Source organism: Podarcis filfolensis, assembly GCF_964270895.1.
Source record: "Podarcis filfolensis genome assembly, chromosome: 14".
In the NCBI taxonomy this organism is placed as follows: Eukaryota; Metazoa; Chordata; class Lepidosauria; order Squamata; family Lacertidae; genus Podarcis; species Podarcis filfolensis.
This window is the reverse complement of record NC_139616.1, coordinates 28,888,111-28,913,479: the sequence shown is the minus strand read 5'-3', so window position 1 is coordinate 28,913,479 and position 25,369 is coordinate 28,888,111. Positions and strand designations below refer to the sequence as shown.

Genomic DNA, 25,369 nt, shown 5'->3' with positions numbered 1-25,369 from the left:
GGGGCTGATGGAAATTGCATTCCGAAACATCTGGAGGATGCCAGGTTGATGAAGGCTGCCATTGACAATTCAGAACCCCCTCTGGTTCTCCATGCACAGTTTTTGCTGGGGAATAAATTCATCGCTTCTGAAAAAGGGGCAATAAAGAGGCCCTTTCGCCACCTTTAGCAAGCCTGAGTGTGAAAACAAAATAACACAGCGTGCTAAGGAATATCTAACCATTGACTAGTTACTTAACTGGCCACTAGTCCCTATGACTTAATTAAGGGGTGACCTTGAATGCCCAACATTTGTGATTAAGAAAATGACTCACTTTGTGGTGCAGTCGCAATATCAGCCCGTAGATGGCAGTGCTTGACTTCCAGAATTTTTTAGGGCTTTGATTGCCTGGCGTTTGATTTCAAAAGCCACCAGAAATGGCTGGTGTTATAGCGGGAATCAAGGTCGTGTTGTAAGGCTTTGGAAAGAAAGCACCCCACCCCCACCATCTCTTTGATGCAGGCAGCTTCTCTCGGTGACTTAAGATCAGCCGAGGAGGAATCTTCTAAGCTTGCCTGTGTGTCATCTGATTTGCTTTTCTTGTTACAAATTCCTTATTGCCAATTCCTTCATAAATATAGAATGTGGTATCTACGTTGTCAGAATCCCCGGCTTCCTCCTGCCCCTGAAGGTCGCGGATCAGCATTTGAAAATGTTTTAGCTGCATCTGTTGACTTCAGAGGGGAAAGACTAAACCAGGGAACGAATAACAAAGAGCCTTGTGGTATCTTAAAGATGACTCAACTTATTGTGGCAGAAGCTATGAAATCTCTTGCTCTTGCTGCAATCCACTAACACAGCCACCTCTCTGGAAATTATTTGCACATTCTTCAGGACCCTGGACAGTAACCGTGATCTGTGCCTTGTTCCCTTCTTGAGTCATTCCCAGTTTCCCTGAGATCTCTGCTATCATGCTTTTCAGAGCAAGGACGTTATAGCTATTACTGGCCCCCAAAATAAATCTGAGACAAACAGAACCAAGTGTGCTTGTTTTGAAAGGTTCAGAATTATATTTTTCCCTTTATGTGTGTTTGTGCAGATTATGCCTAATTTATAAACTACAATTCACAGGATTCTTTTTGAGGGGGGATGTGCTTTGAATGTGATCCCAAAGTCAGCTGCTGGAGCAAGTTATCTGCTTGGAGCTGTCCAACTTCCTGCAACTTCAGCCTGACCCTGTCTCCTTCCTGACACCTGCCTAAGCCATTTCTCTCGTCCCCATTCATGGTCAGGAGAGGATAGCCTAGTTTATGCAAGCATTTGGCTCCCTTTCCATTTAATTTTATTTATTTAGGTGTGTGGAAACAATCTTGGAATCAAACCCTTAAGGTTCTTCTCAAAGTGTGCTTTTAAGGATTCGTTCCAACCCTTCTCCAGTTTGGATCATGGTCTAGGTTAGAGAAGGACCCTCTTTCACCTTGGAGATGTACAAATCCCAAGGGATACTGCAGTGGGTGCTCTGATGCATTGTGGGGCATTTTGTGGTGATGGAGAGAGAGAGAAGTCTCCTCCTTCTCTAGACTCTCGTTGGTGCCATTGCCAGCATATCCTCCAGAGTTAAATGCAAGCAGAAGCGGAAGATTGGGAGGGGGCTTTGGGGATGGGTGAGAGTCCACTGTGTCTCACTTTCCAAGTTCCTAAGATTGGTTCAAGTGATGAGTTGATTTCACTTTGACTTTGATGTGTGGGGAGAGGAATTGGCTCATTTCCAGTTGAAATGGAGGATCAGCTGGTCGTTCTCACTTATCCCTAATTGTATTAGATTTGGATTTGCTCTGTTGCTCTGTTACAAACGGTTAGTATTTTGATGTCTTTTGTGAATTGCAGTTATTGCAAGCCACCTTGAGTGCTCTATATAGGAAAAGGAGGTCAGGGTTAAAATATTGATACACAAATCCAGAAACCGTATTGGGAAATGCTCCTTGACTGCTGAGCCACACAGTTCGAAATCCATGTTTCAGGGGAAGGGAATCCAGCTACAGAACATCCAGTCCATTCTAGTTCCACCAAAATGTCACCAACACAGCCCGGAGTCACTCCTTATTACTTCACAAATCCCAAGGTTGATCCCATGAAACTGTAGCTTGCTTGAAGCAACACATGGAAGAAATGCATTGCTCTTTGTTTTTGTCCCATGTCCCTAGGTTGCTGGCCATTTTGCCACCCGGCATCATTCTGAAGGGCAAATCCATTTGGCAGTTCAAGGTTAATCTGTCCCTTTCTCAAGTGGGATTGGTTCTTCCTGCACAGACCTGATACTTGCTAATTGAATGAGTTGATGAAGTGAGTCGTTGGCCCAAACTGGAACAAATTATGCAGCAATTAGATAAACAAGCTAGAAATGCATTAATTAATGTGCACCGGCCCAGGAAGATGCTGCTGTAAGAAGGACGGTGCATTTTCCATTATAAATATATGTGCAAATTTATTCTTCTGCAGTGTATTAATTACATGTTATAAGGAATGGTGGCACTAATCTTTCTTCCACTTGCTTCATGGAACTGACTCAATCTTCAGTGCCCAGATGGGGCCACCCTCACATAATACCACTGCTAGGAACAAGGGGAAGGCGATAGACTACATTGGCTGAGTTCTATCTCCTGTTGTTGTTTTTCTGGATCCATTTCAGGGTCTTATCCCTCCCTGGGACTTTGCATCATCACCTTCAGTTGCCCCAAGGTGGCAGTCGGAAGCTGCCTCACAGTTTGGGAATAACTGCCCCAAGTAATGAAGGTGTGCTGTGACATGCTTTTCCTTGCCTGTTGATGGAGGCTGTCAAATTGGGTACATGTGATTGACTTCATGATGCACTAAGCAGAAGTTGACCCTGGGGAGTTAGAAGTTGCAGATTTGGAAAGCACTGGCTCCTCTGTTTTTTGGAAGAAAGAGCAATGATGTAGAATAAGGCAGCCTCAATTCAGCTGGCATAGGTCAGGAAGAGAAGAGGAAATATGGCTTATGTTAAACTGCCAACTAGTCTCTATTTCCATAATGGAAACTGAGGCTGACAGCTGTGAGCCAGTCAGAGAGGACCTGCTAAGCTGGGGTTCGCATCCCCACTCTGTGTTCAATTTTCCATCCATGTGTCTGGACTTTGCATGTTTGAATGGAGAAGGTAATTGATCCTCTGCAAACAGGCATGTCGGTGCAAAATATCCAAATTTCACATCTACACTCATGGGGTCTGAACTGGAGGTGACTGTCGAGGAATGAGACCTTGGATAGCTCAACGAAGACCCTGGCCCTGTGTGCAGTGGCTGTGAAGAAGGCAAATTCCACTCTGTGGATCATTGGGAGAGCAATTGAAAAATGAGACTGTCGCTATCATAACGTCATTATGCAATTCTGTGGTGTGATTGCATTTGGAATACTGTGTATCGTTCTGGTCACCTCACCTCCAAAAGGATATTGCAGAGTTGGGAAAGGTCCAGGAAAGGGCAATCCAAATGGTCAAGGGGGTGGAGTGACTCCCCTATTGTCAGGTGCTGGTGTGGTTGCTCGAGAGCAAACAGGCAAGACTCTGACCTGTTGTTTCCAGGCTTTATTATTAGTGCAAACTATTTACAGTGAAGAGCTTCGCAAGTTCATGTCTGGCTCACTCGCCAGCAGAATCTGGGAGTGGGCGGTCCTTATACATCATCCAGCATAACAATTGCGTGACCCCCCAACCTTCTCCTCCCTTCCCTGCTCCTAAACCTACTGCGCAGAATGGGCGCTGGCAAAGGGGTACTTCCCTCCCCTTCGGTTTGCTCAGGCTCGGTGTTGAGGCTCTCCCTAGCATCCCCTGCTCCCACCACTTCCTCTCCACTGGAGGTGGGGCTTCCCTTCTCTCCAGAGGAGGAACTGGTTCACAAGATATTCGGAGGTTCCCTATAACACAACTGTCCTTCCACCTCTTGCCTCTGAGCTGATGGCAGTTCCCTGGCACCTATGAAGAAAGGACTTTGTAGTTCTAGAGAAAAGGCAACTAAGAGGTGACATGATAGACATTTATAAAATTGTGGAAGGCATGAAGAAAATGGATTGAGAGAAAAAAAAAACTTTTCGGCAGACGAAGGTGATTGACTATATGGGACTGGCTGAGATGACTGGCAGAATCCGTGACCAAGGGAAAGAGACGGTGGAAGAAGATTGGAAGAAATTTAAAGTTTATCTTAAGAACAGTTGTAAAATTAATGAGTGCTAAAATGTCATGGGTAATGTAAAACAGAATTGCAGTGATAAATAATTGGGTAAGAGGAAAAAGATTAGAAACTGAATTACAAGTATTGAAATTAGGGGTTGCTGGAAAAGTTTAAAACAGGGATTCAGAAAAGGGAGGTATGGGGAAGTCGTTGAAACAAGGTTCAAGAAAAAGAGGTTAAGAAATTATATGTGTTTATATGTTTGTTTGTTTATGTATTGTTAATTGTTAGTTGTGTTGTGTTTTAATATATGTTGTAAAATCAATAAAAATTTATTAAAAAAAAATAAAAAAGAGAAAAAAAACTTTTCTCCCTCTCTCCTAATACTGAAACTTAGCAGACATCCAATGAAGCTGAATGCTGAAAGGTCCAGGAAGGCAGTTCAAAGGAAGGACTTATTCAGGCAGCCTATAGTTAAAGGATGGAACTTGCTCCCATGGGAAGCAGTGATGGCCACCAACTTGGATACCTTTAAAAGAGGAGGTAGAAGAGGTCTCTCAGTGGCTATTAGCCCTGGTGAATATACTCTGCCTCCACAGCAGTAATGCTTCTGAAGACCAGTTCCTGGGTACTGCATGAGAGGGATGTGCTATTGTGCTTGTATTCCCTCAGGCATCTAGTCAGCTTCTGTGAGAAAAGGATGTCAGACCTGATGTGCCATTGGCCTTATGCAGGCATAGGCAAACTCAGCCCTCCAGATGTTTTGGGACTACAGTTCCCATCATCCCTGAACACTGGTCCTGTTAGCTAGGGATGATGGGAGTTGTAGTCCAAAAACATCTGGAGGGCTGAGTTTGCTTATGCCTGCCCTTATGTTACAGCAGGATGTCCTTAGGTTCTTAGAGTTTGTTCACAAGGCAGCCCACTGATAACGTGGAGTGCAGGGATCTTTCCCAGGTACTGCCACACCATCACGGTTGCTCCTGGAAATTTCAAGCTCTCCTGCCTGTCTTTATATTTTAATGATGCCAAACATGCCTCAGCTGTCAATCCAGTTAGGCGGCAATTACCTTAATTGAGGCTTTTGACAACCAAATCGTGGGCAATTCTGCGGGTCAGCTTGGCATCAGGTAGATGATTTCTTCTTTTCCCTGTATCTTCTCGTGCAGAATCTCTAGTGGCTGCATCTTCAGGGTTGGCCTGAACATAATTTCAAAGAACTATGTTGAGTGGCTTCCATTTTGGAAGCCCCGGCTACAGTGAAACTTCCAAAGGGGCCTTTTGCAAGCAAGGGAGTCCAAGAGTCCATCCTGCCTTTCAGGGATAAACAAGGTATGACATTAACATATGAACATAATAAGAGTTTGCTGGATCAGGCCAAAAAGGGCCCATCTAGTCCAGCATCCTGTTCTCACACGAATTCTGGTGTTATGAGAGAGGGAGAAAAACTTTTCTTTATCCTTGGTGTTTCCAGTATGTAAATGAAAGATAGAGAGTGAATAATAATAATAATAATAATAATAATAATAATAATAATAATACTTTTATTATTTCTACCCCGCCTATCTGGCTGGGTTTCCCTAGCCACTCTGGGCAGCTTACAGCACTCTGGGTGGCTTACAGGATGCCTTGGCCCTTTCCCACTGAGTCTTTTCTCTCTTTCCTTTCCAGTACGAGATGCCAGAAATCTGGTTCCAATGGATCCCAACGGCTTGTCAGACCCGTATGTGAAACTCAAGCTCATCCCTGACCCGAAAAGTGAAAGCAAACAGAAGACTAAAACCATCAAATGTTCTCTGAACCCTGAGTGGAATGAGACCTTTAAATTGTGAGTACGGCTCAATGGCAACCTTTGACATCTTCGGATGGGTTCCTGGGACTCCAACTTGAAACAGAAGGGGTGGGGTGGGGTGGGGTGGGGTGGAGATGGCTGGCTGGCTGGCTGGTGACCCTCTCCTTCGCTGCTGCCCCAGATTTTTGACTCAAAGGGTCAGGGAATGGCCATGATGACTCCTTCTTCACACCTTTAGGGTAATAGCAGGAACCCCAACCATGTGAGAGATGCCCAAACTGTGGTGCCTCACCTGGATGCAGGTGCCACAGTGGTGTGGAGGGGGAGCCACCTTGTGGGCTCCTACTGCATGGCAGCAGAGCTTCTGATTGTTACCTTTGGCGTATAGGAAGGTGTCACATGACAGCTATTCCCTAAGCAAGGAATGGGGAACTTTCATGGGTCATGGGTGTTTTTTCAGACCCTACACCCCAGCTGAGACCCTACTGTGGCTGGGACTAAACCTTGAAACCATTGTGAAGAGTCTGTGCGCACCAGTTTGCACAAAACAGGCATGTGCTGATTCTTATGTATAGATGCAGATTTAGAAATTAAATGTCTCAAAAGGCAAATCGACAAATTTCACACGCAGGCCACCTCAGATAAATGCTTTGATTTGCTTGTGCTCAACTCCACATCAGTCCTTCTTTCATTCATTTACCCCAAATTATTTTCCCAACAGACATCTGAAGGCATGTTCAGGGAAGTTTTTAATGTGTGACATTTTAATGTATTTTTAATCTTTCTTGGAAGCCACCCAGAGTGGCTGGGGAGACCCAGCCAGATGGGCAGGGTACAAATAAATTATTATTATTATTATTATTATTATTATTATTATTATTATTATTATCCTGCTCCAAAGCAATTCAATTTGTCTTCAGTTACCCCAGTAAACTACAACACATCCCTCCAATTCAATTCCCCCCCCCTGGAAACACCCAGGGCCTGGGACCCCCCAGAGACCCACCCATAGCAACACCCCTGCTGAGCCCAGTTTCCTCCCACAGGTCCCTCCTTGCAGGGCTGGTGCTTCCCTAGAATGAATGGGTTACAAATGATGCTGTGCTTTAATTGCTGAGAAACGCTAAGCGGATTTCAGAGCGAAGCGGCAGGCTCCTTTCTTCAGCTTCTCTCCTCCCTCGCACCCATCCTGTCAGCACTGCTGAGAATGCCATCTCACGCTCCGGGTTGGCGCTGATCAAAGCCTTGCATTTCAATCGCCAGGCGCTCTGAGGTCCTCCATTTGAAGGGGACCCTGTCAGGAAATGAGGCATTAGAGGAGGCACGTCCGCCGAAAACCGTCCGCCGAAAACCGTGGCTTCATTTCATAGCTGCTGATTGATTGAGTGCCCACCTGGAAGGCGTGGAAGCAGCTTGCAGATATAGCTCCCTCCAAAAAGAAGATGCCTTTTAAAATCTCTTTCCTCCTCCCTTTTGTTTCTACCAGCCAACTGAAAGAGTCTGACAAGGACAGGAGGCTATCTGTGGAGATCTGGGACTGGGACCTGACCAGTCGGAATGATTTCATGGGGTCGCTGTCCTTTGGGATCTCAGAGCTGCTGAAAGCTGGAGTGGATGGCTGGTAAGGTGGACCTGCCTCTGAAGGGGCTTGGATCAGGGCAATCACTAGCCAGCTGGTGCCCTCCAGATCTTTGCTATCTATTTATTTCATTACATTTCTGCCCCACCTTTCCTCCAAGTAGCTCAGGTGGCATACATGGTTCTCCCCATTTTATCCTCACAACAACCCTGCAAGGTGGGTTATGCTGAGAGGCAATGACTGGTGCCCCAAGTCACGCGCACAGAGCTTGGTGGCCATGTGGGGATTTGAACCCTGGTGTCAGGAGCTGGAGTCAGGCGTACATCATCAAGGAAAACCATAAAGCACCTGATGTCAGTGACGTCAACTCTTGATTCAAAGAAACCCAAACAGCTCAGTCCTAGTGGTCACAGCAACCCTTCCCAGTAGGTCTTGCCCCAATGAAGCAGTTGTGAGGACTGAAGGTCCCCGCCTTCCCACCACTCTGTAAGGTTTTTCCCCCAGTTCCTTCCCTAGCAACCTAAATCTCTGTCGTCTTGTCTCTCTTTGCTCTTCCTTCTTCATTCCTCTGCAGGTTCTAGGAGACCAGGGGGAAGGGGAGCTGGTCACAGCAGGAGGGGGAGACTCCCTGGCTTCTTCAGCAGCCTGCCTCATCACTGTCTCTTGGGCCCACTCCCCTCCAGCTTCCTCTCCTGCCTCTGAGTCTGAACTGCCCTCTGTCACAGCCTCTTCCTGCTCCCTAAACCCTGTTGCCTCTTCAGCTTCTAACGCCTCCTTCCCCCAGTCTGTTCCTTCTTCTCCCTCTGACCGTTTGTCGTCCTCCCACCAACATCCCCCTGGCTCTGAGCCTTCTTCCCCTGAGGGTTCCTTTGGGGGTTCTGGGGCTCATGGGAGAGGTAGTTGAAAACATCTGGAGGCCGTGGTGGCAGGAGGTCTTGCTGAAACAAAACAGTGGGAGTGTATTGCCAGGGAGGGATCTGATCCTTAGGAGCCCAGTTTGCATCGGCACCAGGCAGAGTTGGTTGCAGAGAACCCAGCAGAGAGGCTTCCTGCCCCTCCCCAGGCTGAAAGTTTAATCTGTGGATGTGAAGAATGGGATTACTTGCTGAGGCTTCCCTGTTTCCTCAAATGAAACACTGTCCAAAGCAGTTAATTACTGTCAGTCGAGGCGGGCAGCGTGGGCCTATCAACTCCCAGAGGAGTAGGGCCTGTTTGTTTCTGTTTTATCTCCCTCAGCAGGAAACAGGATTTTAATTTTCTTCCTTCCCGCTCCTGGTGCTGAAGAGTTGGGTGACCTTAGCGAGCAGACCAGAATGCCTATAAAACTTCTGTGCGTGCGGCAGGTAGCAGATCTAGCTGGTCCTTCTGTGAGCTGGAGGGGGGACTCTTTCCTTGTCAAACTCAACACCTGGATTTGAGGATTCATCCTGGAAGGTGCTGTTTTGAAACCAAGGGGAACAGAAGAACAGAAGAAGAGTCTGTTGGATGAGGCCAATGGCACATCTCAGAGTGGCCGAATAGATGCCTGTAGGAAGCCCGCCATCAAGATTCAAGCACAAGAGCCTTCTCCCCTCCTGTGGTTTCCAGCAACTAGTATTATGAAGCTTCACTGACCCCAACTGTGATGGCAGAGCATAGCCAAGGGAGAAAGTTAATGCCATCCTGACCAAGTCAGCGCTTGTGAAATATATTTGTGGAAGTCAAAAGGGTGATTTCTAGGTCCACTGAGATCCTGAGCTAATGGCAACAGGTCCTGAAATCCCATGGATTGCTCTGTTCCAGGATGCCAAATGGGGAAAGACTGTAGTAGCTCAGTGGTAGAGCACTTTTTGTGCATACGGAAGGTCCCGGGTTCAATCCCCCTGATGGCATCTCCAGGTGGGACTGGGAGAGGCACCCTGTCTGCAACCCTGAAGAGCTGCTGCTGGTCAGTGTAGACAATACTGAGCTGGGCGGACCAATGGTCTGGTTCGATATCAGGCAGCTTCCTATGTTCCCATTTAAATCAGAACCACAAGGACTTTATTTTTTAGGAGAGAGGCATGGCTCAGCAGTAGAGCACCTGCTTTGCATGCAGAAGGTCCCAGGTTAAATCTGCCCTAGTGGCATCTCCAGCTAAGCCTTGGGAAAACACCCCAGCTGAAGCCCAGCTGCCAGTTAGTGTGAACAATACAGAGATAGATTGTCTTCACTATCTATGTTACCACCTTAGTCTCCTGATGGATTCACACACATAGTTGTGAATCCACTAGTAGCTGTGCTTACTGGACCAAGACATTGTGCCACCGGAGGTGAAGATGGGGTACACACACACCCCTACCTCAGTTTCCCCAATCACACACGCCCCTTTCTGCCACTTGAACCTTCCTTTGATTCTGATGATGGAGCAACCTTCTCCACAGCACCCAAGGGCAGTGGGCTTGCTTAGGGGGTGTGGAGGTCTGGGTTTTCTGAGTTTTCAAAGGAACTACCTGTGGAAACCCGACCAAAGCATAGGCAAACAACAGGATGTTTGTCCATCTGCACAGCAGACAGACAGAGAACCATTCCGTTGACCAAATGGTTTTCCCAAAATAGACAGAGGAGCTGCACCTGGGAGATATGGCTTCAGGGACAAGTAGCTCTGTCTTGGAGAAAATTTTGGAGAAACTGGAGGCTCTGGACAAGAAGGCTGATTTGCATACAGCTAAAATTGAACAGAACACAGAAAGTTTGAATAAGCTGACTGGACAAGTTGCACAGAATGCCCAATCCATTGGAGAATTAAAGGAGGCTGTAGGTGAAAATCGTAAACTGGCTGAAGATACTAGTCAAAGATTGGAAGAACTTGAGAAAGAAGTAAGACCACTCAGCAAACAAGTTGGAGAACATCAGATTTATTTTTTGATGACAGAACTGCGAAACAGGGAGACCAACTTGAGGATACGGTCAATACCAGAGGTGGAAGAAGATAATCTTATTGAATTTCTAACTAAGGAATTTGCCAAGTTTTGGGAGTTAGAGGAAAAAGACTTTAAAATTGCATCTGCTTTCAGGCTTGGCAGAGTCAGAAGGACAGAGAAGCCCAGAGATTGTTTGATAACATTGAGATCAAAGGAGGAAAGGGACAAGATTTTGGGCCTGCACTACGAAAAGTCACTAGACATTTTGGGCAAGAGAATTGAAATCTACAAGGACATTCCTAAGCAGTTGCTGGACCTTAGATCTAATTACACGGAATTGGCAAGACTGTTGAGAAGCAACGCAATTATCTTCAGGTGGGAGTTTCCACAAGGATTATCCTTTACCTACAGAGGGAGAAAGATCAAAATCAAAACAGTGGAAGATAGAGACAAGTTTTTGGGAGCACACGGAGAAGACCTCCACAAAGGACTTGGATTGCCAGCGCCAGAACCTCCAGGGGAGCCCGCCCCCTCGGATCCTCAAGGACCGGAGAACAAGGTACCACCCCAGAAAGAATAACCAGATCTATCCAGGATGTCTCTGCAGCTTTTGAGTTGGAACATAAATGGCTGTAACAGTCCCGAAAAAAGGTCTAAAATTTTTCATATTTTAAAAAAGGAACAATTGGACATTATATGCTTACAAGAAACGCATGTGATTAGGCTCCATAGAAAGGTGTTAATAAATAAAAGGCTTGGTCAAGAATTTATATCATCGGATACAGTTAAAAAGAGAGGTGTAGTGATCTATGCAAAAGAGAGCCTTTCACCAAAATTTCTCTTTAAAGACGAAAGTGGAAGAATCCTCGCAATAGAAATACAGTATCAAGGAGAAAAAATTTTGATATTAGGAATTTATGCTCCAAATGAAGGAAAATCGGATTTTTATAAGAAGTTGCACGAGATCATGCTGGACTATCTGGATTACAACAACGTCATCATGATGGGGGACATGAATGGGGTCGTATCAACAAATATGGATAAGTCACAGAACCAGAACATTACTAAAGAGGGAAGACTACCTAAGACCTTTTTTGAAATGACTGACAATATGGACTGGGTTGACATCTGGAGAGTTAGAAACCCCTTGGGAAGAGAAGGAACATTCTTTTCTGAAGCTCAACTGACTTGGACACGAATCGACCAAATATGGATAACTAGAAGTCTGGCACCTAAGGTGAGGAAGGTGGAAATCTGCCCCAAAACATGCTCCGACCATAACGCCTTGAGAATGGATATGACATTGATCCCAATCGGCTCCTTTAGATGGAAGATGAATGATGGCCTGTTTAGAGATCAAAGAATTGTAAAGAAGGCCCAAAAAACCTTAAAGGACTATTTTGAGATTAATTTGAACACTACGGTGGAAAAAAGAACTATCTGGGATGCAAGTAAAGCTGTGATGAGAGGGTTCTTGATCCAACAGAATTCCTTAAAGAAAAGACTGCAAAATGAAAAGAAAGATAAAATTCTGGAAAGTATCAAAGAGTTGGAGAAGAAGTTAAGATCTAACCCGAAGTCCCAACCGATTCTGAGAGAAATTAAACTTTATCAGGCGCAATATTCCAAGCTGATAAATCAGGAAATAGAATGGAAGATTAAAACAATGAAACAAAAAACTTTTGAATCGGCAAATAAATGTGGGAAACTGCTAGCTTGGCAGTTGAAAAGGAGACAAAGATTAAATACAGTAACAAACTTAGAGGTTGAAGGAAGGAACATTCAGAACCCGGGAGAGATTAGAAAGTGCTTCCAGAGGTATTTTAAAAAGTTATATACTCAAGGGCCACAAGATGAAATAGAGATTACACAATTTTTGGAGAGAAATGGATTAGCAAAGCTGTCAGAAGAAAACAGAACAATTTTAAATGGCAAAATAACACAACAAGAGATTGAACAGGCCATCCTGAGTCTGAAACAGGGCAAATCACCAGGGCCAGATGGACTGACCTCTAACTACTATAAGACATTGAAGGATTATTTGATACAACCTTTGTTGGAGGTCAGTAATGAAATAATGGAGGGGAAGAAGGCGCCTGAATCGTGGAAAGAAGCATTTATCACATTGATTCCAAAGTCAGAAACTGAAAAGACACAACTTAAGAATTACCGTCCCATCTCCCTTTTAAATGTGGATTACAAAATATTTGCAGATGTTTTGGCACGAAGATTTAAGAAAGTTTTAAGTGAGATAATCCATAAAGACCAGGCAGGCTTTCTCCCGGGCAGACATATGTTTACTAACACAAGGAACATTATAGACATATTGGAACTTTTACAAACAAACATAAACACCAAAGCAGCTCTAATTTTTATAGACGCGGAGAAAGCCTTTGACAACATTTCTTGGAAATTTATGAAGGGGAACTTAAAAGAAATGGGAGTGGGACGGGGGTTTGAGAACGGGATTGAGGCAATATATTCAGAACAAAAGGCTAAACTGATAGTTAACAATGTGGTTACAGAAGAGTTTAAAATTGAAAAAGGTACACGACAAGGCTGCCCGATTTCCCCATTACTGTTTATTTCGGTTCTGGAAGTGCTCCTGAATATGATTAGGGGGGACCGGTTGGTGGAAGGGATTCAGGTCGGAGCGAAACAATATAAACTTAAAGCTTTTGCAGATGACCTAGTTCTGACATTACAGGAGCCGGAGTCTAGTTTGAAAAGAGTACTACAACTGATTCAAAACTTTGGTCGAGTGGCAGGATTTAAGTTAAATAAGCAAAAAACTAAAGTTCTGGGGAAAAACATGACAGATATTGAGTTGGAACAGCTTCAGAAAGAGACAGAACTAAATGTGGTTAAAAAAGTTAAATACCTAGGGGTAAACATAACAGCAAAAAATCTGAGTTTATTTAAAGATAATTATGAAAAATGTTGGTCAGAGATTAAGAGAGACTTGGATAGTTGGTCAAGATTAAAACTTTCATTGCTAGGCCGAATAGCTGCCATCAAGATGAATGTATTGCCAAAAATGTTATTTTTGTTTCAGACACTGCAGATTGTAGACAAGACAGAGTGCTTCCGGAAGTGGCAGAAAGATATCTCTAAATTTGTCTGGCAGGGCAAAAAGCCCAGAATCAAATTTAAAATATTAACAGATGCGAAAGAAAGAGGGGGCTTTGCCCTGCCAGACTTAAAGTTGTATTATGAAGCTGCAGCTTTCTGCTGGTTAAAAGATTGGTTACTTCTTGAAGATACGGATGTCTTGGATTTGGAAGGTTTTAATAATGCGTTTGGATGGCATGCATATTTATGGTATGATAAAGCTAAGATAAATAAGGCCTTCAAGAACCATATTGTCAGAAAATCAGTTTTTAATGTCTGGACAAAATATAAAGACTTACTGGAGAATAAAACTCCGAGGTGGCTGTCACCCCTGGAGGCTAAGGCTCGGAAAAGAGCCAATATGGAGGCCAATTGGCCAAAATATTGGGAGATAATAGAAAAGGATGGTGACAACTGGAAATTGCAGAGTTTAGAAAAGATGAGAGACAAAGTGCGAGACTGGTTACACTATGCTCAGATTAAAGAAGTGTTTAAAAACGACAAAAAGTTAGGATTCCAAGTGGAAAAGTCAAAGTTAGATACTGAACTGTTAGAACCTAAGACTAAGGTACTTTCAAGAATGTATAACTTGCTGCTGAAATGGAACACACATGACGAAATGGTAAAATCAACAATGATAAAATGGGCGCAGGATATTGGGTATAATATTATGTTTGAAGATTGGGAAAGGTTGTGGACCTCTGGGCTGAACTTCACTGCATGTAATGCGTTGAAGGAAAATGTGATGAAAATGATGTATAGATGGTACATGACCCCTGTCAAACTGGCTAAAATATACCATTCGTCTGATAGCAAATGTTGGAAGTGTAAGGAAAATGAAGGAACATTTTTTCACCTCTGGTGGACCTGCCCTAGAGTGAAGGCCTTTTGGGAGAAAATATATAATGAATTAAAAAAGGTGTTTAAATACACCTTTACTAAGAAAGCAGAGGCCTTTCTCCTGGGTATTGTCGGCCAGAGTGTGTTAAAAGAGGACAGAACATTCTTTTTGTACGCAACAACAGCAGCAAGAATATTAATTGCCAAGAATTGGAAAACTCAGGAGCTACCCACTGTGGAAGAATGGCAGATGCAACTGATGGACTATATGCAACTAGCCGAGATGACCGGCAGAATTCGAGACCAGGGAGAAGAAAGGATGGAAGAAGACTGGAGGAAATTTAAGACTTATTTACAAAAATATTGTAATCTGGCTGAGTGCTGAATAGGATGCCAGTGCAGACAATTGTCTACCATCAAAATAGATTTAAAGTCGAATTATATGTCAAACCAAATTAAGATTATTAATTAAGATGAGTTAAATGATAATTTGCTTGAAAATAATTTAATAATGATGTAAGTGTATGCGGGAGGTGTGGGGGAGTCCCATGTAACAACTGAAAGATGTTAAATGGACAACGATAAGTGCTTATTTGATATATGTTTTATTTGAAAACTTTAATAAATATATTATAAAAAAAAAAAAACAAATGGTTTTCCCAAAATGCTAGAAGGACATTAGCAGTAAGTCAACCAATTTGGAATGCACTCCCAGGGAGACAGTGATGGCCATCTACTGAGATGGCTTTAAAAGAGGATCAGACCAATTCATGGAGGAGGGAGAGGCTATCAATGGCTGCTAGCCACAAAAGCTGTGTTCTACCCCCATGACCAGAGGCAGCCATATCGGTTGCTGGAAGCCACAGGAGGGGAGAATACTCTTGTGGTTGAGTTCTGCTTACAAGGACTTCCCATTGGGGCATGTGGTTGGCCACTTTGAGAACAGGATGTTGAACTAGATGGGCCATTAGCCTGATCCAGCAGCCTCTTCTTATCTTCATATGTTTTCTGCTGCGGACTGTCAAGGCAAAGCAGGGATGGAGCAGTTGGATCTGGCGTGAGTGGAGCAGGGTTGCAAATGAGTCTGGGCGCCGCTTCTGGTTGGCACCAACCGCCACCACTGCCAACTATACGTTGCTCAAGCCCCAGGAGCAGATCCATGTCACATCTGAGTCTGCTTCAGTGCTGAGGACCCGTCCCTGCAGTCTGAGGAGCTGAGCTTAAGATCTTCAGGGTTGGCAGCGATGAGCCGGAGGGGCGTTGGTTCGAGGCAAGCGCGACGGGCCACTCCTCCTCTGAATTTGCCGCAAGCTCTCCGAAGGAAAACAAATTGCAAATTTCCTCCAAGCCCTCGCTGCCACCTGTGGAGCCGTCTCCAGCGGGGAGATGGGCGCACATTAAAGAGCATGTAAAATATGGTAAACAGCTCCTTGCTGCATTTTTAAAAACCGTTAAGTGGAGATCTAAGTAATTTTCCTTGTCACAGTGTTTGGCTAAAGTAAACTCCGGGAGGTGGGAGTCTCCAGTGCATTTTTCATCTCTAAAGAGCCGCAGCAAATGAAGGCGCGGAGTTGAAGGGAAGGGTCCGTCCTTGCATTATGCAAATCCTGCTTTGTTCCTTCCCTGCCAGTCAGGCGCACCGCCGCGCTCAGCCGATAATGGCCCCCTGATAAACTCTTCCTCTCCGCTGAAAAGATCTCATTGACAGAACTGGAGCTTCGCCTCCAGCGGCAGAAACTGACTCACAGCTGAACGACAGTGCCATGATTCCCCGTAATTGCTTATTAGATTTTGTTTGTTTGTTTGTTTGTTTGTTTGCTCCCCTCCCTTCTCCTTGGGGGGGGGGGTCTTTGCTTTGTAGAAGGCTCTTCCTGAAAGAGTGATGGAGCTACTGTTCTGGGATTGCTCAGCCTTGGAGATTTGAAAATTACAGAGCCAGTATGGTGTAGCGGTTAGAGTGTTGGACTAAGACCTGGGAGACGAGGGTTCAAAATCCCCACTCAGCCATAAAGCTCTCTGGGTGTCAGGGACTGGCTGGATGAGAAAAAGTGGTGGGAGCCAGCTGCCCAAAAGCATTGCAAGGAGGACACAGAAGTAGACGGCTTAGATCCAGGATCCTGGTGGTGGGACACTGAAGAGCAGCCTGGGGAAGGGACGAGCTGGGAGGTAGAAGCAGGGGTTTTGAGCGATCAAGGGAAGTCAGGAGAAGGGAGGGTGTTCCAAGACAGGGTTAGAGGCTGAGAGTCACAGTGTGAGTGCAGACTCAGACAGAGGGGAGTCAGAGGTTGTCCCTGCTACACAGCAGCAGGAATGTCCCAGTCCTTCTGGCTCTTTCCCCCCTCTGACACCCCGCTTGAGGAAAGTCCTGTACATTGTTGAGCAATGAGCCCTGCAGGCCAGAGAATAAGCCCCTCCCTTCCCATGCTTTCCTGCCTTGTGGATGACCTGGTCTTGCTTGATAGCTCCTTGACACTGGGTGACCTTGGGCCAGTCACTGCCTCTCAGCCTAACCTACCTCACAGGGTTGCTGTGGGGATTAAATGTGGAGAGAAAGAACCGTGTATGCCACCTTGAGTGTACATGGATGCTCAGATCATTTTTTAAAACGTGGAATATAAATAACAAAAGTAAAGCAATTACCTGTGCAGTGGAGGACTCCACAAATAGTTTCATGGAGGCAGGGTGTTTCTCCCTCCCATTACCTTGGAATTGAGTCTGCCTCCAACTAGACTAGAGGCTCTAGACCAGAGCTTGTTTTTCTACAGCACATTTGGGCCCTTCAGCCACTTCCCACCTCACCTTGCTTGGGTTGCAGCTTCTGACTCTGGTTCTGCTTTGCTTACCCAATTTCCCCCTGCCTAGGTTTAAGCTGCTGAGCCAGGAGGAGGGGGAGTACTTCAACGTCCCCGTGCCCCCTGAAGGCGAAGAGGGGAATGAAGAGCTCAGGCAGAAGTTTGAGGTGAGCAGCCCTTCCAAAGGACCAACCCCCCCCCCCAACATCCTTCCCCTGAATGAGGCATTCCAAGTGGAGGAGAAGGAGGTGTGGGAATGTTCAGGGTGGCAGGAGAGGATATATTGTTTATTAATATCCTTCCTAAATTGCCCTTAACTTAGCAGAGTTTACATTCCCTTTCTCACGCACAGGAGAAAGCTGGTTGCAGACTCGTTAGAACCTCTTACTATTATGCCATTCAATCTGCCTCAGATTGAATTGTATGATCCTGGTAAGATCCCCTTTTAAATCCCTCCTAAAAGAATAAAGATACCACAGTCTTATTCATAAGCAATAAGAAGAAGGTTTACTCATGATCAGGCAGAGCACAGTGTGATCCTGAAGGCAGGCTTTAGGCTTAAAGTTACAGTGGTACCTTGGGTTACAGACGCTTCAGGTTACAGAAGCTTCAGGTTACAAACAGCACTAACCCAGAAATAGTACCTCGGGTTAAGAACTTTGCTTCAAGATGAGAACAGAAATCGTGCTCCGGCGGCGCGGTGGCAGCAGGAGGCCCCATTAGCTAAAGTGGTGCTTCAAGTTAAGAATAGTTTCAGGTTAAGAACGGACCTCCAGAACAAATTAAGTTCTTAACTTGAGGTACCACTGTTCAAGCATATACAAACGGGTTTACCCCATATGGGAGATGACCTGGGGAGACTGCAAGCTAGCAGTCCAAGAAGTTTGCAGGATGAAAGGAAGATGGAAAAGAGAGAGAGTGGCAGCATGCCTTGGCCTTTTACCAGGTCTGGAAAGGTCACACCCACCCACTAGTAACATGCAAGGAAGGATGCTCCAGGCCAGGAGGAACAGGAAGTTTCGACTGGCTGGACCAAACATGTCAACTCTAGCAAAACAAGGAATGTTGTATTTGACTGCTCCCAGTGGATTACATCCCACAGGAGGTTCACAAGTTGCAAGGTGTGCAAAGGAGCATAGCCAAGTTGTTCAAAGGTCTGGAAACCAAGCCTGATGAGGAACAGTTGAGGGAGTTGGGTCTGTTTAGCCTGGAGAAGAGAAGACTGAGAGGCAACAGGATAGCCATTTTCAAATATCTGAATGGCTGTTATGTTGAAGACGGAGCGAGCTTGTTTTCTGCTGCTCCAGAGGGGAGGATCTGAACCAACGGATTCAAATGACAGGGAAGGAGATTCCCACTAAACCTTAGGAAGAACCTTCTGATGGTAAGAGCTGTTTGCCAGGGGAACCGACTCCCTCGGAAGGTGGTGGACAAGAGATGTGACTCGGGGCCACACTCCTCTAAAGTAAGGAGCTGTGGACTTGCAGCACAAGACCTTGGCTCTTAGCACCATGCTTAGAGGAACAGGAAGCTTTTGTGTGATGCTTGGGATAGATCTGTTCCTTCATCCAGTATCTCAGAATTTGTTTATTTCATAAAATTTATACTCTGCCTGATCGGGAAGAAAAATGTGGTTTACAAGAAAAATGAAAAGATACAACAATAAGATTATCAACAAGAAGAATTAATAACAATTTAAGACTTTCAAAAAGTTAAAATAACAATGCAGTTGTACCTTGGTTGTCAAACACCTTAGTTGTTGAACAAATCGGCTCCTGAGTGATCGAAACCCAGAAGTGAGTGTTCCAGTTTTCAAACGGTTTTTGGAAGCCGAACATCCGATGCTGCTTCCGTGGCTTCCAGTTGGCTGCAGGAGCTTTGGTTTTCGAACTAACTGACTTCCGGAACGGATCCCGTTCGACTTCCAAGGTACAACTGTAGACCAAAACAGATTAAAACATGAATCAACTTTCTAAAAAACTGGGTAGGCTTGTCTAAACAAAGATGGTTTTAGCAGGCACCAAAAAGAATACAACGAAGATGCCTGCCTGCTATCAATCAGCAGGGAGTTCCAAAGTTCAGGTGCTTCCACACTCAAAGATGGAGTTCTTACAAATGTGGAATGGGTATTATGTGGCACCTGTGGACAGCGCCAGTTCTGCAGATTGAAGTGGTCAAGGGGGCACAGGTGCGGTAATCTGATCTCACAGGTAAACTAGTCCCAGGTTGTTAGCTCCAGGTGAAAACACCCCAGGGCAAGGGGATTCTGGAATGAATTGTACCCTGCTACTGGCTCTTTGCAGGAAAGGAGCATTGCATCTGCCAATTTTACTCTGCGTTCCAGCTCTCCAACGGTGTTTTTGGTAGCAGAGGGAGCCTTGCCCCCCCCCCCACCAGGTGACACCAGGAAGCCTCTTTTGCGGCTGCCGTGCAAACCTTCTCTCTTGCGCTCGGAGCAGCTGCCCCAATTAAACCACTGGAATCAGCTTAATGGAATTTCATGCTAGGCTGAGCTCTGGGCAGGCTCCTCCAATGTGACATATTTTTTCAGACATTAAAACGAATAAATTGTGAGATAGCTCTGTCTCTGTGCGCGTGTGTTGTTTAACAAATTGTGCTCCGGTGAATTAGTTAGCCACCAGACTGCGGTGGGGAAGGGAAGGCTTTGCACGAGGGATGTGATTGTTCACCATTCTTCCGGCAAAGCTCCTTTTAAACAGTCGGCAGGGATTGGAAATTGCACACGGAATAAGCATTGTTTGTCCCTTTTGCAAAGCAGGCATGATCAACCGCCATCCATATCAGACACGCACATTTTCATTCAAACTTCTTTCAAAGGAGGAATCACCACCTTTTTGCCATTGTGGGACAAGCCTTTATGTCCAAGAAAGAACTTGCAGCTGAGGATCAGTGCAGGATAATGCAAAGAGCTAGGATCAGTGCTTTTTTTCTTTAAAAAAATGTTTAGGGGTATTCACATTTTCCTACTCGTATAGAAATACTGCCCCTCAATGAGGCCAAACTTAGATCCACAAAATGTTTAGGCATATGCGTACCCCTGCGTCCCCCCAGAAAAAAAGCACTGGCTAGGATCATGTGTACATGAGCTGCAATCATCATATTATTTCTTCCCCAAATATTTTATTGTTGCCACTTATTTATACAAGAAGCAGACATCAATATTCGACCATCCTCACCACAGAAGCACGAAACGTCTCTTTAATTACGTTTAGCTTTTACGTCATTGCAGTTTTTAAACAAAAGTATCATTTCACAAGTTGTCATGTGTTCTCAGAGGCCTTTAGCCATGTTCTCTCGATGTTGCCTGTGCAATGAGAATATGCCAGGTTGACTGAAAAGTAGTGATTTGCTTGTCTGTTCGACTCTCTCAGACGCGGGTTGTCAGCGGTCGTCAAAGTCTGAGTGAGCAGGGATGGAACAAGAATGTTTTGAGGTGAAAATTTGTACGGTGTATGAATGAAAAATCCGCCCAGGAGAAGCAGGCACAGCTAGGTGCAGTCAAGGCTGCCTGTGAAATCATTTGACTTTGCATCCATGAGATTAGCTTGTATAGATCACTTGAATGATCCTTTTTAATTTAATTCACTGAAGCTGCAGTGAGACTGCCAATCTCCTCCAAGATGGCTGTGACGGCTTAGTCCAAAATATTTGGGAAGCCAAGGTTGTCTCGTATTTTCACTGCCCTTTTGGAGAGAGGAAGTAAATTAATAAATTCCATTTTTTTTCCCTTAAGAGAGCCAGAATCGGCCCAGGAGCAAAGGCTGCAGAGGAGAAAGCAACCAATGCCATCTCCAAATTTGACAACAACGGCAGCCGCGATCGGATGAAACTGTCGGACTTCAATTTCCTTATGGTGCTGGGCAAAGGCAGCTTTGGAAAGGTGCGTGGCTGGATGTTCCCAGGACCTCTGCCTGGTCGGATGTCTCCTGGCTTCAAGAAAGCTGGTTTAAAAGGTTCAAAAGCCCTTTTCTGCTTAGGAAGGCTTTTGGTGCTTGGGGAGAGGAGTGAGGCAATTAAATATTCTTTCTGCTGTACTGTAATCATTGTTGAGTGACTGTTTTAACTGATGATGCTTTGGGTTTTAATGGTGATTTGATGCTTGATTATGAATTTTCATACGAGTGGCTTCGAGAGCCCGGTGGAGCCTAACAAGGAGAATATAAATTTTAGAGCAAATGAATGAATATGTAGATGCATGGATCAATGACCTGACTCAGTGTAACGTGGCTTCCTGTGTTTGTATAAACTGCAGTCATGCCACAAAGCTTTAAGATCTGATAGATCCTTTCACGAATAAAGTCTCGTGAGAATCCTAGCGCTGCAGCTACACGGCATGGACATTTTTTTGTGGAGGCGCAAGCCGCAAGTCCACACCACACATTTAAAGCACATGACTTCCCTCAAAGAATCATGGGAACTGTAGTTTACCACCTCACAGAACTACAGTTCCCAGCACCCTTAGCAAACAACAGTTCCCAGGATTCTTTGGGGGAAGCCATGTGCAGGGATGGCCACCAACTTAATGGTTTTTAAAGAGGACTGGACAAATTCATGGAGGTTAAGAGGGCTATCAGTGACGACTAGCCACAATGGCTATACTCTGCCTTTGCAGTCAGAGGCGGCAATGCTTTTTAATCCCAGTTGCTGGGAATTGCAGCATGGGAGAGGGTTCTTGTGCTCGACTACTGCTTGTGGGTTTCGCACATTAAACACACAAGACGTAACCAGCTGTAAGGTAAAGGAAAAGGGACCCCTGACCATTAGGTTCAGTCGTGACCGACTCTGGGGTTGCGGTGCTCATCTCGCTTTATTGGCTGAGGGAGCCGGCATTCAGCTTCCGGGTCATGTGGCCAGCATGACTAAGCTGCTTCTGGTGAACTAGAGCAGCACACAGAAACACCGTTTACCTTCCCGCCACAGCGGTACCTATTTATCTACTTGCACCTTGACGTGCTTTCGAACTGCTAGGTTGGCAGGAGCAGGGACCGAGCAATGGGAGCTTACCCCGTTGTGGGGATTCAAACCGCCGACCTTCTGATCAGCAAGTCCTAGGCTCTGTGGTTTAACCCACAGCGCCACCCGCGTCCCATGTAACCAGCTGTACTTTTGAATAAATAAGGTATAATATTCATTGTGTCAAATTGTAGATTTCAATGGAAGTCTCATAAAGTTCAATGAAGAAAGCAGAAGACCCAGCGGATCAGTTCGTTCTCTAGTCAGTTCATGCATAAGGTCCATACATGTATAAGTATCTATACCACCTGTCTGTTTATAGAGTCCAATAATCCACATGAAGGGTTGTTACAGTTCCACAGAATCCTTTCACAGAGTCTAATACAAGGATTTCCGGAATATTAGCCTTGTTTCACCATCCTAGGCATCATCAGTAGAACAGGCTCATATGTAATATTGCAAGATAGTGGATCTTATAGCAAGGGTCATCTAGCCCAACTCCCTACAACAGAGGAATCCTTCTGCCCCACGCGAGACTTGAACCCATGACCCTAAGTTTAGGAGTCTCAAGCTCCACCAACTGAGCTATCTTGGTGTACACAACCCCCAATTCAAAGGTCAGGATAGGAATGTGAAGGGAAAGTCACGTTCCTGGTTTGAAGGTGTCCTGGGGGCTAGGCAGAGAGGAGGAGGAGAACAAGGAAGCAAGCTTGTATGAACTGCCCTTCTATCCTGAGGCCAGACAGCACAGATCAGAGGACCACAGCCATTTTGCAGGTAGGGGAGCTTCCAAGATGATGTAAATCAGGGGTTAGTAAACTTTTTCAGCAGGGGGCCGGTCCACTGTCCCTCAGACCTTGTGGGGGGCCGGACTATATTTTGAAAAAAAAAATGAACGAATTCCTATGCCTCACAAATAACCCAGAGATGTATTTTAAATAAAAGCACACATTCTACTCATGTAAAAACACCAGGCAGGCCCCACAAATAATCCAGAGATGCATTTTAAATAAAAGGACACATTCTACTCATGTAAAAACACGCTGATTCCTGGACCGTCCGTGGGCTGGATTTAGAAGACGATTGGGCTGGATCCGGCCCCTGGGCCTTAGTTTGCCTATCCATGTTGTAAAGTGTTGCTGAGAATTCGCTGCACCTTGCAAGCTCTTCAGCAGCTATTTGACAGAAGCCTGTCAGGTTCCCATTCTTGACTCTCCTCCATTCACTGATTCCCCCACCCCTGTTTCCTGCTGCTGGTAGAGCATATTTCAGAGAACAGCCTGACTTGGGAGCCAAGCAGTTAACACTTTGGCACCAGAGGCTGCATCTGCAAGATTAGCATTCCCCTCACTTAGCTGGGGAGAGTCAGACAAAGCTAGATAGGAGTCTCAGTGGAGATGGCGCAAACCTGGCCACTGATTTTATTGCACTGGAAAGCCTCGCAGGCCCAGAGAGGGGATGGAGAGGATCAATCAAATTAGAGGTTCCCGTCTTGTGCAAGGAAGGAGAAACAACAGCTGCTTTGAGAGTGTCTTCTGGGGCGACAGTGATGATGAGGACAGGGGGTCCGGGAAGACTCTTCTCTTTTCATTGCCCCTTCGGGGGGGGGGCAGCACTGTTTCTCTCTGCAACAGGACTAAGGGCTGAGAGAGGCTGCAGCACCAGCTTGCAACCGTTTTCAAGGCAGCTCCGTCAATCGCACTCTTGCAATTGCCTCTTTCTCCCTATCTTCTGGTAAATTTCAGTTCATCGCACTTCTGTGGGAATTTGCAATTTTTTAAAAAGGACCTCAGGGGAAAAAATGATCATTTTAAGCCACTTCCCCCCCTAATGCACACTTTTTTGGGGGGTGCAGTTTTGGGATATGTGAGACCAGGGTGCAGCTCCCTTTGGCCTGATCCAGCAGGCTTTTCTGAGGCTCTTGCATTCTTACCTTTGTACCCCAAGTTAAAAGCAGCTGCCTGGCAGGGCTTTCTGTCCAGATATAGAATCATAGAATTGTAGACCTGGAAGGGACCACGAGGGTCATCTAGTCCAACCCCCTGCAATGCAGGAATCTTTTGCTCAGTGTGGGGCATGAACCCGCAACCCTGAGATTAAGAGTCTCATGCTCCACCGACTGAGCTTTGTCCAAAGCCTCCTGCTTCTCCCCTCATGCAAGTCACTTCTTGTGAGTAAACTGTGCTGTATGCCAGTATCTCTCTTTGGATGCCAAAGCATGGAGTTTTGTTTCCCCCCCATCTTTTGCAGTTGTGTGAAACGGTTTGGCTTTCCGCCTGCATGGCGGTCGCACATATGCAAGCTGTACAAAGGCTACTGCATGAAACATGGGCTGCTGTAGCAAGCCCTCGGGAGCCTCTCCCACCCCCCACCCCCCATTTAATTCTGCACTCCAGGAAATGGCTGCCTCTTCCTCTCTTGCAGAGGTTGCAAGGAGCGAACACCAGCCCTGGGCACCGTCTCCCCATCTGTTGGGAGATGTTCACCCTTCAGGAGCCAAATTCGATTGCCTGAGCAGCGTTGGGGAACCATTAGAGAATTATGTACAGTGACTGGAGCCTGCTCTCTGGGGACTGCTTTCATCTTGAAATATAATCGATTTTAATTTTTGTGTTTTACACTCCGGGGAATGTTCTCCCAACACATCCAATTTCTTTTTTGAATGTATCTCTTTGCCAGACAGTCTAAAGACCAAACTGGATGTGATGAGTTTGGAACCTGCATGGCTGTTGGTACCAGCTTTAGGGCGGGACATCAAAAAGTGCTGATTTGGATTAGGGCTGCAGGGAGGGGGTTATATAATTCCCCCCTCCCCCCAGGTTATTTCCCCCATTAAAATCACCTCCCCCACACCGAAGCTGCCATCCAGTCCACAGGGCAAAAGACTTATAAGGTGATACATGAGGTTTTTGTTCTGTGGGTTGTTGTGTTGGTTTGGAGTGAATCTCTGGCAGTGTATGTGCGTGTTTTAGGGTGGCGGGGGGGGGGGAATGCTTAACTTCTGAATGATAACCAATGGTGGTATTTTGCCGTCTCTTTTGTATGTGCTGTAATGCTTGTTTTTGGTCACTAGGTGCCACTATAGAGCTGTGAACCACTGTCTGCAATTCCCAAGCTGTACTTTGAACAAATTGTTTAGGGGCCCACAGACAGCTCCAGAGCTTTCAGGGGCCCTTGGTAGGTTGCTGTACTGGCATGTCTCCTATCTGGATGGGTAGTTCCCTCAGCTGCACAGC

General features: G+C 45.6%; 1 protein-coding gene across 2 annotated transcripts in view; it reads left to right on the top strand.

Annotated features, from left to right (window-relative positions):
- PRKCB (protein kinase C beta) overlaps window positions 1–25,369 on the top strand; it is a 197,385-nt gene that overhangs the window by 110,331 nt on the left and 61,685 nt on the right. For both annotated transcript variants that reach the window (XM_083584680.1, XM_083584679.1), the window contains exons 6-9: window positions 5,835–5,991; window positions 7,442–7,576; window positions 17,230–17,326; window positions 20,914–21,060. In XM_083584680.1, the coding sequence (XP_083440806.1) occupies window positions 5,835–5,991; window positions 7,442–7,576; window positions 17,230–17,326; window positions 20,914–21,060 (536 nt within the window). The remainder of the gene's footprint in view (window positions 1–5,834; window positions 5,992–7,441; window positions 7,577–17,229; window positions 17,327–20,913; window positions 21,061–25,369) is intronic.